The sequence below is a fragment of the Anser anser genome (assembly GCF_964211835.1).
Source record: "Anser anser genome assembly, chromosome: 1".
Classification (NCBI taxonomy): Eukaryota; Metazoa; Chordata; class Aves; order Anseriformes; family Anatidae; genus Anser; species Anser anser.
Window position 1 is genome coordinate 39107508 of NC_139720.1, and position 18327 is coordinate 39125834.

Here is an 18327-nt window from a genome sequence, read left to right on the forward strand (position 1 = left end):
CCATTCTGACACATGTAAAGCAGGATGAAAAATAAAGTGCACTGTTTGTTAGCCTTATAGATTGCACATACTTCCTTTATCAGTGGGTCTCAGCACAATCTGAGACAGTGCCCATTTACATGGTCTGAAGAGTAGCACACGTGAAGATGCAGATTGGAACTGGGAGGGGACAGAAAAGGGAATGCCTGCAAGAAAGGACCACAGCATCACAGTAAACCCGGTCGGAAGGGAGCTCAAGGCATCTGCTAGTCTTTCCTCCTGCCCTAAATACAGATCAGCAATACTCAAAGTAGTCCTGACAGATGCTTGCCTAAAACCTCCATTGATGAAAACTCCCAGGCTTCCCCAGGCAATGTGCTCCAGGGCTTAGTGACCCACATGATTATGAAGTTCTTTCTAATGATAAAACAGAGTGACTCTTTCAAAAATTTGCTTCTTGTCCTGCTCCTAGTGGACAAAGGAGTACCTTCTTCCTTACCACGGCCTTTGAAAACTCAACGTGGATTCTCATATTGAGTTTTCTCAACATGATTTTCAAAAACGAAGATCTTAGAGATTGTGACCTAATTTGTAGATCCCAGGGCAAGAACTGTAATTTTTGCAACAACATGATGTTACTCATTCACTTCAGGATGGGCTCTGCTGTACTGCTTATCCTAAGAACTGACGCTTCACCAGGTAGTTCCTACATTGTATTTATGTACACAACTGGGGTTCTTCTCGCTGCTGAGCAGCATTCTCACTACTTCACAACTTTTCTCCAGTCCTTTAAGAATATTCTAAGTTCTGATAGCGTCCTTCACAATGTTTACAGCGCCCAATATTATCTACACCTTCCAAATAATTAATGAAAATGTTATGTAGTACCATGACCAGGACAGACACTATGCTCTACAGCTTTCCAGTTAAAGTCAGTAATGGACAAAATATCTTGTGTTCTATTTCTCCAAAGTAAAAATTTTGGGTAAAAGTTACTTTGCTATCTTGGAGGGAGATGGCAGGGAGAAATGAAGATGACTAGAAGGTAGAAGTTATATAAAAGAACATTTTTTTTTAGTAAAAAAAATCATATTGAAATCCTTGGGACAGTTCTTAAGCTTAAATAAAATTTTGTTATATATTTGCTCCTTTAGATCTTCAGTTTAAATGTTCTTTCCATCTTACGGTTGTAAGTGGGAAATCCATCTAGGTTACAGAAAATTAAATATGTTTGAAGGCAAAATAGCTTAAAAGACTCCAAGATACTATGAATTCATAAGTGCTGAGAATTGTCACAGAATTCAGTAAACCCATATGTTTATGCACCACAGAAGGCATACACGCTTCAGAGAAGGAAACCATGTGAGATACAACACAGGAGGAAAGCAAAACAGCCTGTGAAGTCAGTGGTGGTGGAGCCTTGTTTGTGTTCTGTGTGACCATTGCACATCACACATTCAGCATATTGTAAGTACACCCAATGCCCAGAAACGTGGCCACTGAACTCGCACAGTGTGAATGTCAAAATTGTTCAAAGACACGATCACTCCTTCGTGTACTTAGTAATCATTTCAGTTTAAAATTTGTATATTCAGTACCTGAACACAGACACATGCTCTCTCTCTCTCTCTCTCTAACAGCTGTACAATGCCAAGAGTGTATCGATGTGGTATTATTTTATTATCCAACAGAACCGAAATGCAGTAGCCTAACATGACTTCACGGATCCTGGGACCTTAGTAAGAACGTTGAGAAGTCATCACTCACGTCACTGTAGACTTACTTTGCAGACTCAAGAGCCCACGATTTATTTCTTCAGCTTTCTTCAAAGACATTCTTCAGTTGGACTCAAAATATACCAAGAAATATTTTTCTTCAAACTTTGGCTTCACAGCACGATGAGAGTGACCAACCATTACCTTCTAGCTGAGTTTTTAACAGCTTTGAAGAAACACCTCTCATGTATAGAATGTTACTCTATCCTTCAAAACTCAGAAAAGCACAAAGTAAAGAACAGCAAAAAAAGGTAAAAAAGCAAACTTACCATTAAACAAGTTACTAGAATGACAAAGATGCTGAGAAATATGACAACTGCGTAAAATCCTTCTTTGCTCCAGATTTTGTCAGCTTCCCGCTGGCCTTGCAGAACATTTTTCTTTTTTAAGCAATAAAAAAGAAAGAGGAAGAGGAAAAAAAAAAGTTACACAGTAGCGCGTGCAGATTAAATAGCTCTCGTCAGGCATTAATCACCGTCCCCAGCAGGCAGGGCTCACATTCCCAAGTCGATGGCACTTACTCGGAGTACCTACCCTAGCTAAGCACCCTGCCTGTGTGCGACACGGGCGTCTGAGATCTTCCTTGTGACCGCTGAAAAGCTCTTCCCACGCAGCCAGTGCCCTGGTTTGTGGTTTAGGCAAACAGGGCTTGTGCTCCTGCTTGGAAACTACCTGGCTGATCAGGCGAAAGGGCAGCGTTCTGGCGTGGGCTGAGGAAACTGCTCGCGCTGCCCATTTCTCCGTGCTGCTTATCTCCTGCCCCACCACCCACACGCCAGCCTCTGACCCGCTTGCACTTTACACAGAAGTGAGAACAGGTGACTCGCTGGCTCGCCCACACCAGCCAAGACGCCCTGATGCTGCTACCTTTACAGTATCTACCCGCATATATGTACATAAATGAAAAAATTCTGATTATGCTTCCAGTAATCTCGTTATCCATCTAGCTGTAATTCTGATTATGCTTCCGGTAATCTCGTTATCTTTGGGTTCCTGCTGATACTGCGTTTCTGAAACAGCTGCGCACACTGAAATTTGCAGAACTCCTGGGGAACTCCTGGAGATTACAAAACAATAATAATTGTAAAAGCATTTATTTTGGGCCTTGTTGCAGTGCGGTGACCTGGTTAGGCTATTAAATTACCAGAATTTCACTGTTCCCAGATACAAGTTTGGTAGCAGAAACAGGGCACATGCGCCCTCAGCCTAACAGCAATGTGTTATTTACAATAAAGTAGGGATCCCTGCAAGAACGGAAACCTTCTGTTGTGTGGTTCCACGACAGACGTTCAGCAGACATTGTTCTCCCCATCTCCATCTATTTGCCTTTCTTTATTTTCATTGTGTATTTTTGGTACAGTTCTCAGACTGAGGAAAAAAACAACTTTTTAAAATTCTGGTTTCCATTCTGCATGTTCAAGGTCTAGGTGTTTCTCCTTCACCGAAATTCCCTAATGGCCTCAATTACAGTTCTCGTTTAACGAGTGAGTTACCTCCCCATCGCAAGGTGGCCTTCTTTCCTCTCAGGGGACAGACATTGTGCGAGAGGACTGAGACTTGCCCCGTTCCCACAGAGGAAAGAGTTTGTGTAGAGATGAGGGGCTGCTCGTGGGACCTGTGCTGCTACAGCACCGGGACCAGAATGGAAACACTTCACGCCCTTCTGCCAGAGTACAGACACAGGCTTGTAAAATTAATACGAGTATTTGTGTGTGTGTAATTACGCAGTGTTTCATGGTCTGTGCCAGTAAGTAGTGCAGGTATCACGGGTTAACAAGGGCTGTAAGCATCAGGCTTCTGTTCAGTGAACACCTTAAAACCCAAAGCACCGCAGCTTGCAAAGGTGAGCTGGAAATCGTGCCAAATCTTTACGCAAAAGCTGTTCCTAGACACATCCACGCCACGCAGCTGCTGTAATGTGGTGCAGCTCTGGGTGCGACCTGCTGCCTCGGCGCACAGAGCTTACTCCCTTGTGCCCCCAGCGCTGTGGCTGCTCCCGGGGAGCTCCCTGGGGACCCCAGGGCGAAAGCAGCAGCCACGGTGCTGACCCCTGGGCTATAGCCCGGCTTCCTGGCCCTGGGTGCCTCACCTTCCTGGTGTTTCAGATCTGTCAGGAGGAAATCTAGGAGAAAAGCAGGTGCTGGAGGAGATCAGGTTGTGCTGACCTTTTTAGTGAATAAATGTGTTGTTTGTTTTTTTTTTTGTACTTCCTCACTGAAAGGGCAAATACACTGAAAGTAAATGAAGAGCTAACAGGATTTTTTTGACACAATGGGTAAAAGAATTTAATTAACCAAAATTCATTAGTGTCACAAAGCCTTTTAAATATTTTTATATTTGACTTAATATAAATAACTGAGTCTAAGCAAATTAATCTCTGTGATTTCTGCCTAATGGTGCATGCGTTCAGTATACATTTTTTCCAGATTCATCTAAAAATAAAGTTCAAAGAATATTAACGAATGTTGTAAAAAAAAGTAAAAGAAAAATTATGCTATGGCTTTAACACATCCAATGCACTGTTTTAAAACACTGTAGGAGTACCTTCACCCAATGAAGAAAATCTCTCCCCTGGTCTACCTGGGCAGTGTTCAGGAGAGCAGAATCCTTGCTTCAGCTGCTCCCTAATGACAGAAGAGGCTGCGACCTCCAGTAACTGAGTCATTTCGTTTCCCTGATAAGAAATTGCTTTCTGAAATGTTAGTGCTGCTAAGTCAGAACTTTGCTCCTGGATCTCAGAGAGAGCTGATAAGAGGGACAGCAATTGCCACGATCACTGCACGACTGCTAACACCCAGGAATCAAGCTCACAGGATGGCCCAACACAGAGGAAGACGTAAAAAAAAGGGAGAGTGAGTGCTTCTGTCCATGGTGACAGGCACAGGGCCTCCCACACAGAAATGTGCTCTGTCTCAGTTGACTGATGTTGCTCCACATTTCTCGTGCTCAGATTTTCCCTGCCTGCAAATCCACTACAGCTTGCAGCCGGTTTTTGAGGAGTGGGAGCATACAACAGCCAGCAGAGGACAGGAAGATAAAGTCAGCAAAAAGGCACAGCTGGTAAAGGCAGGGGGAATACAGGAGCGGGTGGGCTGGCTGGGGAGTTTCAGTAGCTCAGGCCCTGCCAGGTCCCAGAGCAAGCCTGGCTACTGGCAGGATGGACATCATCGTGCCCATCAACCTTGGTGCCTGTCTCCATTCCCTAAGGAATCTCCACAGCTAGGTGATTTAGGCAGAATTAGCCATGTTCATTTAAATAGTTTTAATTTGGCATCATTTGAGGTGGGAAAGAATCACATTGTATATTCTACACAATCCCTTGCTATTGCTAGCTGCATTGAAGAGTGCCTGCAGAAGTACCTGCTTTTCTCTAAAGTGGAACAAGTGCATTTAGACAAATGAATTTTTATAGACTTAAAATCCCAGATATTACAAATCTACTTGCCATACTGGTCTTATGGAAACCTAATGGATTATCTCTACAAACAAGTAAAACAAGCAGACAGCTCTTGATAATATCAAGAGAGACACCAACCTGAAGCAGCCACTGTAAAATCTGGGACTGAAAGAACCTGTCAAGATTTCAGGAGCTGCTGGGAAAATTAAGTCTTCACTGGAAAAAAAAAGGGTGAATTCTTAAATTTTGTCAGATAATCTCAGCTAGTTCCTTAGGCTGAAATGATCATGGAAACAAGGCAAGCTGCACTTCAGGGCTCAGAGGAAAGCTTCCAGGGAGCTAAGGATTGAACTTAAGATCATGCAGGGTTCACTGAAGTTCATACTGGGTTGCTTTGCTTTTTCGGCTATTTAACTAAGTTAGCTAAGGCAGGGTAGGAAAGTCTGATGAGAAATCACTTCCCCTCCAGTGAAAATATGCAGGAATGTCGGTGACCTCCTCAAACAGTAGATAACCACCACTTAATATCCCCTATGACAAAGCCTCCTCAAAGATACTAACTATGCCACGTTTTGCTTTTGCCAAGGTCACCTTTCAGTTTCATGACCATTCTCTCCATACCAGTATTCATCCTTTGCACGTGTGCACGATGAAGTGTCGTGATTTCATGGAAAAGCTGACAGCCTGAAGGTTCCCCTTCATGCACCAGCCAGCTCACTGACTTATGGTTTCTGTATGGTTTAAGTGCATGACTGGTTCCTTTGATTTCTTCTCTAGCAGCAGTTAATATCACACACTTCAAAGGCAAACAATAGAAGCCTAATAGAGGCTGCTGCAATTGTACATTTTGGGATTGCATAATTTTGGAATATACTCTCCCATGCAGATTTCTCCTTAGTGCCACATCTTCCAGCTAGCAGCTAGTTTATCTCACAAAGCACAGTAAACCCTGCTTTACTTACTGTAATTTCAATTACTTCTTTATCCAAACCCACTTCAAAGTCCTTTTCTACTCTACTAAACTCTGAAATTGCATAGTATTTTCTTTTTTTTCTCTCTCTTTTTTTTTTTTTCTCTCAGCACCATTTTAAGGCATTAGAATTCTCACAGAGACTGTGATTGAATTTAGTCCCACCAAGAAGAACCAGTTCAGTAGCTGCTTGTTAGGGAAGTCTGCTCCCAGCCCTGCGACATGCTATGGATAAGAATACAGTCCTAAATTCCACTGCAGACACAAACTTTAGATCATAATAAAAGATCAAATGCTACAGCCACAATAGGCCATTGGAAGAGAAAGGACAAATGAAAAGATCTGTTGCCCTGGATCTTTGAAATGGCAACGACTCAATTAAACTAAATTTTCACGTTCCCACAGGTACCCTTCCCATTCTAGACCAGGCAGGAAAGGACTCCAGTGGTTCCTACAGCTAAGACATATAGGAAATTGTCTCTTCCAGCAACAGTAAAAAACTAGGATATGAATTTTGAGACAGGTAATTAATTTAAAATAAAGTCATCAGTGATTAATGCATCAGTAGATGTGAATTGGCAAATCATTACTGGAATGAATGGAAATGCAGTTCCACTCACCTACATCCACTGAGAGTTTTTATGTTTATCACATGGGCTGAGACTTTAGGAAAGAGCTTCAGTTTTCTACCCAGGTTTTCCTACACCACCTTGGTAAAGTTTCTTAGGACATGGCAATCTCCCCCACCATTAACCCTCTACAGCTAGAAGTCTAGTTTACGCTAAGCCCTGATGGAAAGAGTCAACAAGCAAGTTCAGGGGAGGTACGTCAGAGATGGGCTGAACTGCCTGCTGCAGGTGTCTTTTTCTTTCTGTTTACTGCAGAGAACCGGTAGACTTTCAAGTCTTACGCAGCTAATAATGAAAAAGACAGCTAAAATTGGAGACTAAATCCAGCCCTAACACCTCTGCGTCAGCCACCCACCTACGAAGATGAGGATAATGCTTCCTTTCTGCACAGATACACTGCTAGTGCACGTGTAATACTGGTTGAGAAACACTGATTCATGTTGGTGGAAGACTTACAGTTTATTCACTCATGAATTAATTAGCGCTGATAGCTCAGGAATAAACACACAAAGTGGGTAAAATAACGTGTCAAAGCTATGTCTTAAAGTAACTGTATCTATATCTCCCCTCAAAAGTTTGCTTGTTTTGATTTTCTTTGCTGTTATTTTGATTGGAAGGATTTGTTCTTAGAGCAAGTTGATTGAAGAGTAAATTACTGGTTAGGAGTTGAGCAAGTAAAGATTATATGTTGTTGTCTTTTAGCTGCTGTTTTCTGTGAAGTCTTACACATGTAAACGAATTATCAAGTCCCAAAAGGAATACCTATTAGTATAAAGCTGCAAGATTTTTGCAGGATCAGGGTCTTAGCTGTATAATCTACATGCATCTGAAATACAAAAATTACCTCTTGTTTCTCCAACAGTGCTAGAAGGAAGTAGAGACTGTGCAACTTTAATTCTAATCATCCTTTTCAATGTGATGCCCTCTGTTTGTGTACACTTTTTTTCAGAGAGAAAATTCAAATACCTGAGCACTTGTGATTACCATCTAACATAGATGAGATCTTGAGTTCAGCACTGTTTTTTCTCCAGCATCTTTACATAGCTTGATGACATTTCTTCATTCATCTATTATTCATGTATGTTCTTGTCCCATAGCTACCTGAAGTGTTACTTGTAACTGAAGTACTTGGAAGAGATAATTGTATCTATCACCACTGTCACAATCATATGCTTCTGTAGGAAAGGACATTGTAATCTAAAGGGAGCTTAGTCCAGGCTGCCGTTGAGCTATATAAAGACCTGATTTGACTTTTGGACAATATCACCTGGCTTTGTTTTGTATTAAAACAGCTAAAACCTGAGAATCATCTCATTTTCATAGTGTCAGGCTGCTGTAGGGCATGTAAAATTGCACTAAAATGACCCTGTTTTTATATTTTATTTTTCATACTGAAAGCATCTTAAAGATTCTTAAACAACCTCTTTTTTTCTGCAGGAGGACCTGGATCCTAATTCTTAAACAGCCTTACAAAACACCATTAAAGTAATTTAACAGGACTAGCTGTGTAATTGCCTTACAGCAGTAATGCCATCTTAGTTTATACTTCCCTGTCTCATTCATGAGAACCTCAGCCTGAGAACTACCAGGGCTGTAAAATCTGCCTAACAAACTACAGGTGAAAAAAGTGATAACCAACCTCAGGAGAGACCTCTGTTATTCCAAACTGGGATAAACTCTGATGCAAAATGTTGATATTCAGTGAACGCAGCACTTCTTCAGATGGGAGCGCATCAGAAATTCCTGGCTTTCTGTTCACTGGGGAAATAAACAGTTCCACACAGTTCTTCTTCCCCTAGGAAAATAAAAAAAAAAAAAAAAAAAAAAAAAAAGGCAAAATCATAGGAAGGTTCTGAGATTAGATAATCTCTTCTGTCTGTAGATTTTAACTATATGTCCAGAAATGAAAGCATGGAATAGAAAGGCTGCAACCTGCTCTGTGAGGAAAGTGCACGTTTTCCCTGCCTCCTTAAATTCCAGCTGACTGTGGAAGAAAATCCTAATACCATATGTGGGCAGGTGGGCTTTGTCTCATTTACTGTTGACAAGGTCCCCTCTTCTGAGCCTAGTACCACTGAACAAGACAGGTCAATGTCACATGAGGAGGGGGGGAGCCATGCATGGGGACAAGGGCAAAGAGCCAGCAGGGGTTTTAGCTGACAGTTCTGATCTGAGCTGAAGTGCAGTCCTGTTTTAGATGCTGGGCCTTAAACAGGAATGCTTAGTATAATGCTGTGGTATTTTGGCACTGCTTTCTAATCTGGTGTCAACATGTTGTGAACACACACTACAATGAAGTATAATGCCCTTTCAGCTGACAGCAGTGTAGCTCCTTAAGACAGCACAACGAAATTTAAGTTTTGCTTACTTTATGAGTAATGTAAAAAAAAGTAAAAAAAAAAAAAGTAAAAAAGTAAAATGAGTAGGCTGAGCATGCCTAATTCTCCCCTCCATTAATTCCTGACCCAGTCTCATTGATGTGGTGCTGTATTAGAGATGTTAGTGATGCTGACTCTGTAGCAGGACGGCAAAAGGAAAGATTGCCAGAGGGTTCCTCTGCTTGGTTGTCAACAACCAGAACAGCACCTGAGACCACTGCTGGTGTGCTTGAACCCAGGTTAAGGGGGTGCCCCAGGGCTGCAGACAACCTGGCTGAGGCTGTGATGGAGAGTCCAGGCCTGGGTAGTGCCCCACACACAAGGCAGGTACGGAGCTGCTGACTGCACAGGCAAGAACTTCACCGCTCTGGTTATTTGGGGTTGGTTATGCAAGGGGGGAAATCAGTTCAAACTGGGATAATCCTGATCTCCGCCCCACTTCCTTCCCCTTGCCATCAATGTGCATCATTATCTTTACTGAAGTGAAGAAAAGACATCTTTTGCTATTCTTAAAATGCCTCGCTTTGCATTCAGAAGTAGAGCTGCATAGAAAGGGACATTTTCACACGCATACCCTAAATCTGCCCTGTGCGCTCTCATTTGTGCCGCGGGTCCCTCTGCTCGACAAGACTGGTGGGGCTGGCGTTGCTCAGTAGGCCTCCTCAGCCCAGCGGGGCCGTAAGGAGGGAACACAGCCCTACAGCTCTGCAGTCAGTGCACGGCAGGGGCTCCTCCTCAGGCTGAAGCAGCTGCTCTGAGGCCACGGCCTTGCTCGGTCTCTGGCGTGGGTAAGTGGCCACTTCCAGGTGTAGGTGGCAGGCGCAAAGCAAGGCCTGGTGAGGGAGCAGCATTCCCAGTGTTTTGTGCCTCCTCTGTTAGGAGATCCTCTGCCTGTTAGAAGGACTTTATGGGAGGAGGATTTCCTGGAAGGACTGAGAAGATGCTGGAAATGCCCAGCTAATGTCTTGTGGCACAGCGCGTTCTGTTACATGTCAGGGGCTAAATTGCCTCCAAACCCAGTGGAGGCAGGCTGGTATCTCCAGAGGATGATTGCATCCATCCTAAAATAACTGGGATCTCAATGCCTCTCCTTCTCGCTACCCTTCTCTACAACTGCCTTCAGAGGGACCCTACAAGAGCACCTTAGACCGGGCTGAAGAGAGGTGAGATGAATTTTGATGTGCCCGGCTTGCTTGCCAGCACTCTGCATGAGAGGAACTGGCTTATGTTAAAAGGATGGGAAGGTGGGAATAATGCTCCCTAAGCTGTATTTTTCTCTTGTGAATTCTGACTTTGTCTGTGATTTTAAGAGCAAATGTGGCTAAAGTTTGTTTTATTCCTACATCACTAAAAAACAGAAGTCGTAGCAGCCTTTTATGGATGTTGAGAAGACTAATTCATTAATAGTACTTCATGTATTCTGAGGTATATGCAGGTGCAAAATGCTATTACCTCTTCCCTTGGATCACAGATGAGAAGAGAAAGTGAAAATCTATCAGCCAGCAGGAAAATTAACAGCGTCTTTCTTCTGCTTAGTCAGATGATTTCCACAGAGCGTAGTAAGAAGGCTACAAAGTGACTTGGTGTGTTGAATACACACCCCAAACTCTGGAACATTTCTCATTTAATTGTGTTTTTCTCTGAATATGTTTTTCATTCAGGTTAATACAGGGGACAATAGAGATTCAGCATCACTTGTCAGGAATGAGTGACGTCCCTGGCAAACATGAAAAGGGCTGCATTGCATTCCTATTGATCTTTTCCACTGTGCATCTTGTGTGATCCTTTCTCACAGAGACATTATTTGAAGGCGTTTTATAATCCTTTTTGATGCATACAATCCTATCAAGCTATCAAGGCAGGAAATACTTTTATGCTGAACCTGTCAACTTTCTTCCCTAATATTCAACCTGCAGGTAGAATAAAATAACATAACTCTGCTTTTCTCTCTGCAATGTGAATGGAAGGCTAGTAATGGACACATGATATTGTTGTGTTTTTTTTTTTTTCGTTTGTTTCATAGAAAAACTGTCAGAAAAAGAGACCAGTGTTAAGAATGTATGCTCTTAACCATCCACATAAAAAATATAATGAAAATTGTTTTTAAAAAGTCTTTGCTGCTGGAAACAAATTTCTCATAATCTTTTGCAAACATGATACCTTAGTCCAAAAGATTACATCCGAGGATATGTTGTTACAGCTGAATAGCAAAGCATGAATATTAATATTTTGAGAAGACATTTATTTTACTAATGGAAAGTCTGAGAATTAATTGTGAGGATGTCTTCAAAAGGCAGAATCACGTATTTTTTGAGCAAGATTCAACCTTTGAGAAACAAAAAAAGGAATAAGCAGCTTCTAATGAATGTGATGAAGAACTACACTGGAATGCAAACTAGGGGATAAGAAAACTGCTTATGAATAAGACACAAAAGAGATCTATCTGACATAATTTTTCTCTAGGCTGTAACTATGAATGGCTTCCTTTCAAAAGAAAATTTAAGTCATTTTGTAATGGAGATCTATTTTTCTGTAGTGCAGTTCAGAAAAAAATCTATCAAAACAAAGTATTTTTCTGTCCAATTTTATTACAGTTTTCCATAATGAAAGGAAAATAAATTTAAGAGAATTCTAAATAACCAGGTAAATTTTATTATACCCAGCCTTTTGGTACTTACAATGAGCCTGTTGATATGAACTTGCTGAGGTAACAGTCCCAGTGCTGCAGCCACTCCTTGGCGAAATATCCGAAGCAATGTGATATTCAGCTTGTTTACATCCATTTGCAGTGTCTGAAAAAGCAAAACCAGTTCAAATGAACTCCTTGCTCAACACATTCAGTCCTCACGACGTCTGATCTCTGGGAGTCTCACTAATTGTTTTTTTCCCAGAATAATAATCAGTGCAATCTACTTGCACTGCAATAAAGAACAAATCCAAAGGAAAATTTAAGCATTTAAAATGCTGCTTTGTTTCCACCTTTTCTCAAAAACATTCAAAATAGATTCCAGATTTTTTTGGCTAAATTCCTAAGACAAGTTACAGTGCTCAAGATAACACAATTACTGCATTAGAAATGAAAGACAAGCATTGAACACCAATTCACCTTTAAAGAATGAGATGTTGGATTTACACAATGAAAATTTGCTTTGATTATTTTTCTTAAGAGTTTCTCCCTGCAGGTGAAGAATGTGTCAGTCATAGTGAAATTACACATTTTTTATTTTGATTAACAGTTTCTGAGACTGAAAAAAAAACCAACAACCACACTTAGGATATATTTTACATACTTGAATTTCCAAAACTTCCTAATTCCAGGCAGAACAGGCTATTAATTCTCAGCAGAGACCAACAATAGCACTGAAGCATTTTCTTTCTCCATGTCAGAATAATAACAAAACGTAGACATTTCTTCAGGTTCGAATCCCTCCTGTGAAGCTGATAGTGTTTTACCCAGGAAAAAATTTAGGTTCAAGTCTTCACCTTCCCAGAAGACCCAGGTGTATCTGTGCAGATGACGTGTTGTGACCAGTATCCCATCAGTGGACAACACCTCGTGGAGAAGGCAGGGAAGAGGAGTATATCAGATGGTACCAGGTGGCCTCCAACATTTCTGGCAGGGCACTGGCTTAGGAACTCGGTAAGTTCTGACTGAGCTGGTTGACTTGAGCTGAAGATTTTTTATTTATAGCTTTCTATTTAAAGCTGTAGGCCAGCTTGCTGCTCTGAGGAGCCACACCAGGATTCTTCCTTCCTAACTGGGGTGGCAGAAAGAGAATTAAATATCCATGGGTCAGACATCACATTGTGAACGTGGCTGTGGTCTAGAAAGAAATGTAACTTTTTTCTCAAAGCAAAAGAGCACCACATATTCTGATTGCCGTTATTTATTTTTAAGAATTTATAAGTTACAATGTAAAACCATCAAATATTTGCTTTTCTCTTCCACTGTCAATTTGATGTTTCCATCAGTACTGAATGTTTTTCATTTTCTTCCCCTTTTCTCTCATTTTTTTACACTAATGGGATTGTCAAGCCTTGATGCATCAACTGAGACCTGCTCTCAGCATACAGCTGAACTTTAATTCAGCTGCAAGTATTATAGGAGTCTTCAGTTTCAATGACCCTGGCTACCCTGGCATTTTCAAAAAGCAAAATCTTCTCTTTGCTTCTTCTTGAATTAGACATCTTGAGTGGTTACAAAACCGCTCCAGCTTTGTCACTGAAACAGAGAAATGTCTTGAGAATGGAGAGAGAGACATCCCACGGGTCTGAGCACCGTTCCTTCTGCATCCCAGGCTGATCGCAGCACACGTGGGCGATACAGCAGAGGAGAGCTGGTGTGGAGCTATGAAGCTGTCACTACACTGAAAGCCGACATCCTAGCCTGAGGATCCCGGGTAAGTGAGAAGAGGAGTTGTTGCTGAAATAGGAAGGCTGTCATGAGGGTCCCCTGAGATCCATCAGGATGGAATAAAGAGCGAGAAACTGCTTGTCTCAGTCAATGACCCCGAGTTATGGGGATTATGCTAGCTGTTGTTACTGAACAAAGCTAACGGGCGTAAAATCAAAATGCACTCACTTAAGTATACTTGAACCAGGCATCAGATCACATTAACACCGATGTTGTTAAACAGCATGTTAAGAGCTCACTGATAAAGACACATAAATGAAACATCCAGAAAAATATCCAGCTTTGGATGAAACAGAAGAGGCTTAAAGAGGCTATTAGGAGGTAATGTCTACCTAATAAATTCTTATAGATTTAGTAGGACTAGGTGGCTAGGCCTAGCACTGTGGTTCATCATATTCAGGGAGAATAAAATGAGGTGAAACTCCATCATCTTCCGGACAGTCACAGTTCCTTCCACCAGACCTGGATTTGGACCACCGCGCCCTACAATAAGTAGTCATAAAAGGCTGCACAGTCTTTGTGTCTCCGTAACAGCTCCTGTCCTCAGTGCTTCAGAGGGAAGCCTGACGAGCACAGTGCTCACCCTGTCACTCTGGACTCAGCCTGCTTGGAAAGCTCACCTGGCCTTACAGCTGGAGATTTCAGGACCCTCTCAGGATGCATCCCAGCACATCTTATTTCCTGAGATCAGCCACGCCATGACTTCGCGCTGGTGGGATCTCTGCAGGTTGCACAGAGAGCTGATGGTTGCCCACACTCCAGGTACGGGCCCTCAGGATGTGCTCTGAAGCCCAGCACATACCTGGGTACTGCCCAGGCAGGCTGCCAGCCGGGCACCAGCTCCAGGGCTACTTGCAAAGGGTGGGAAGGAATTTGTCTTTAAGCCTCATCTCAGGGTGCTTCCTATGTAGCAAAATGGATTGTGATCATTCATCCAACAACCAACCAACCAACCAACCCAAGAAGTATCTGGGGAAGAAAAAGCTCATGTTTCTTTATAAGAACTTTGTCCTCCTATCCACTGAAGGAATTTGCTTCTTAAGTGCTGATGTTAGTGTGAAGCTTTGTTTCTTGCCGATTACAATGCAAATTAGGTAAAAGTAACAAAGACTGCCCTTTTCCACATCAAGCAGCACAAGAGAGTGCATTTGTCTCTTCCTATCAAGAGAAAATTTAGCAATCCAAAATCTGGCACTTTAGGAACAGGATTTCTAACTGGATCAGTGAAAGATAGCTTCTAGAAAAGCCAGATGGGACCCCATGAGCACCTACTTTAGAGCAAGCAGCACATCACGAACGTGCTCTGTGCTATCATTACCCCTTTGTTGTACTGGAGTCTTAAAAACATCGAGTGGGAGTGGACCAGCCTGGAGATGCATCAAGATCCACATCCTGTGGCCACCTCTGGATGCTTATGGAAAGCAACATGAACAGGACAAGAACGTACTCTATTTTTTCCAAGTTCTTTCTGACAAGATCCAGGCTAGTTTACACCTACTCAGCCCAGAAAGGCAACAGGTCTCCTCAATTACATGGATATTATTACACAGTAACCCAGGCTGGCACTATGGAGATCTGGGATGAAAGCAAAGCCTGGAGGCATTATATTCGCAATGCTGGCATGTGCTGAACTGCAGTGGAGTTTAAGTCTCACCTGAGGGTCTGGTACAGAATTGTCTTTCTGCAAATTCTTACACATTGATTTTGTTGAAAAAGTTAGAGAAAGAAGAGGAAAAAGAAAAATAAGAGAAAAAAAAACTGAAAGAAAAGTTCTCTTTTGTCCTAATAGGAAAAAGTCCTAACTATTCCCATCACTGAAAAGTTTCTAAAACATTATTAAGATGTTAATATTTTAACATTATGGTGCCATTCTGATGGCATGCCTAGGTACTGTGTAGACTAAAGTCCATAAAGATGGGTTTAGGATAGAAAATTGATGCTGGATGAACTGCAGATGCAACAATGCCTGTACAACAAACAATACAAACCTCCATTTAGAGAAACAGTCCTAGAATGGAAACCTGTCCGGCCAGGTACAGACCATAACTGCACAAACAGAACCAATATATATTCCAGCACCACCTGCAATAACACATGAAATTAACCTCCGTAAAGTCAACCCACAGAGTTAAATAAAATAAAGCATTAGCACCGATACACAAGGTATGCCTTACTGTGGTACTCTAGTTGCTCCTTTTGCTTCGGAAAAGAAGGGGCTGAAGCATCCCAGTCAGGCAGCACTAATCATTTACCCCATGCTCATCGCAGTGTTTACCATCTATTGCAGCCCGCTCCCCAGGGAGTTCACACTTTTGAATTTGCTGCCTCTGGTGGTAACAGGGACTTGCTGAGCCTAGAGGCGGGCACACTGGAGGACTCATTTCCCCGAGCAATTACTGATCTGGATATTGCTACTGTAGCGACAGTTTCTAGGTTTATCTGATCTAAGCAAAACAGGTAGTTTCAAGGGAAGGAGATTTCTGTGTGTAGTGGAAAAGATAACTCTGTCTTGGAAAGAGAGTTCCAGAAAAGAAAACTCAGCACAGAAAAACACCAAAGCCAATTGACACCTGAGATCCTACAGGGGCTTTTTGAGAAAGATTTGCATTTTAAAGAAAAAAAAAAAAGTCATGAAACAGACCAACATTATCTCAGATTCTGAAACAATATTTTTGTTTACTATTACAATTAGCCAAGTCAAGTTCTGCTCCTCAAGAAAAAATCAGAGATGCTTCCCTTTCTTATCTTTTCCTTCTCACCGGTGATGTCCTTTCTGCAATGAGCCTCAAAACCACCTTTCCCTTCCATGCATTGGTTACTCCCCTCTAAACTCCTCCTGACCCCACCACCACAGCAAACAGAAATCTAGAGAAAGTTTGAAAATCTTGAAAATATTTCCAAGGTCAGGGATCAATTACCGAAAAATTGTGAGGGGGAGTCTTGGCTATTCTACAAAAGCACAGTGAAAATCACCTGAAAGAGTAGAAAAATTACAGGCATATGTTTGAGTTTACAGAAACCAGTGAAAAGCATTGATAAATGCTCTACAAATCTCCTTCTCTTGCTCTGCCAGCGTAACTGCCCTGACCTGGAACACGCTGCTGTGTAAGTCACGCATTTTCTAATGAGGAGACAGCGAGGCTGCAGAGCACGCTGATATGCCAAAAAGTCCCAGATTTCACATGTAGCCTGCAGAAATTTATGTGGCCTTGTCCAGAGAGCATTTGGGTGATGAGAAAAAGAACTCTAAATTGGTTCCATATAAATGCAAGAAAAAGTGGTAGGAATGGGATACTTTGATTGCTTCAGTCCTGATTACTCCAGGAAGTTCTGTAGAGTTGGACGCTGCCTTTCAAGATGTAACATTGTACAGCTTCACTCACATTTTTTTTTCTACAGAAAGAAAACTATGTCTTTTATGGGAAATCTTTATTTAAAGTAAGCATAATATTTCCTGTATTTATGCATTTCTTATGTAGCCTTAAAGAACATTTTTGGCTCATGATTAATTTTTCATGAAAGCAAATAAACGTAAATAGTATGAGCTCCCTGAAAGAAATCACAGACAGAAGTAATACGCATTGGAAACGTAGGGGTAATCTCACCAGTTAACACAAATATATTGTCTCCCCCCATACTGATTTTCAAGTGCATGTGCAGTAAAATATGAGCAAATCCAAATCTATTTGTTTCATGCACTGCAATTAATCCATAGACCTTTTTACCACAGGAATTTGCTGAGGCCAATAGCTGAACAAGATGCAGAAAAAGAGTGGTATGTTTAGGTGGCTGTTGAAAGTCACTGACAGGACTGAAAACAGAGATACTACAAACCTTATTATACAGTTGAAGTCACACCTTTAACTATCAGAAACCAAGGCGGATCCTAACTGAATGAAGGGACAAACTTCTCAGCCTGCTCTCAAAGCTCTGAGTGCTGGCCATCATACTGATGACTAGACACCAGGTTTCACCCAAGTCCTGTTTTGATCCACACGTAGATCTCAGTTAGGGATGCTCCTGGAGGCCAGTGCCTTAACAGAGGTGCTGCACCAGGCGTTGAAGCGAGGCCAGGGCACTCTGCCGGCATCCACAGCTCGGACTGGCAGAGCTACTCGAGGTGGGTGGGTGATACCACTGAAGCGGTTTGTCCCAGCTAGGTGACAGATTTACACTTCTCTCAGGGAGACGAACCAGTGTCTCAGATGAGATCAGCTGATTTGATCGCTTCTGTAGGAAGCACCAAAACAAGAGCGAGGAGCCCTCCATCTGTGATGTCCGGCTTCTGTCCAAGATTCCCTCGGTGAGATTTTACGTGCACTTGGGCAGTGAGTCAGTCAGCTGCAGAAAGAGCCTGTGACCTTCATGGATGATTGAAGTGAATGAGAATCCTTCAGCCTATTACGGATAAGGTTTGTTAATGCCTCTCTTCAAGAGGCACACTTTGATTTCTCTCAGTCCTATGTTCTGCATTAATCTCTGAGTTTGCCGTCTCCTAGCCAGTAAAAAGGGTCAGCTATTCCAGTGTCACAAGGTAATGTGGATTTACCGATCAGGTCTAATGTGAATACACAGCACAGTCTTCTATCTTTCTTCTGACAGAAATCTCAGGTTATTTCATTCCAGTTTCTGAGTCATGTGGGTCATTCCTGTACCAGACCTGACATAGTCAGTGGGGGTGACAAACTGAGAGAGTGTGTTAGGCTGTTCTCTCAATGCTCACTGGACTCATTTCTTCTTTTCTTTTACCTCTTTCCAGTGGCATCTTTAATGCATTAATTATTC

The 18327-nt window shown here is 42.1% G+C and overlaps 1 protein-coding gene across 2 annotated transcripts in view; it reads right to left on the reverse strand.

Annotated features, from left to right (window-relative positions):
* PTPRR (protein tyrosine phosphatase receptor type R) overlaps positions 1 to 18327 on the reverse strand; it is a 144348-nt gene that overhangs the window by 60548 nt on the left and 65473 nt on the right. For both annotated transcript variants that reach the window (XM_083815138.1, XM_083815139.1), the window contains 3 exons: positions 11807 to 11920; positions 8390 to 8545; positions 2024 to 2134 (listed from right to left, as the gene is read on the reverse strand). In XM_083815138.1, coding sequence (XP_083671264.1) covers positions 2024 to 2134; positions 8390 to 8545; positions 11807 to 11920 — 381 coding nt within the window. The remainder of the gene's footprint in view (positions 1 to 2023; positions 2135 to 8389; positions 8546 to 11806; positions 11921 to 18327) is intronic.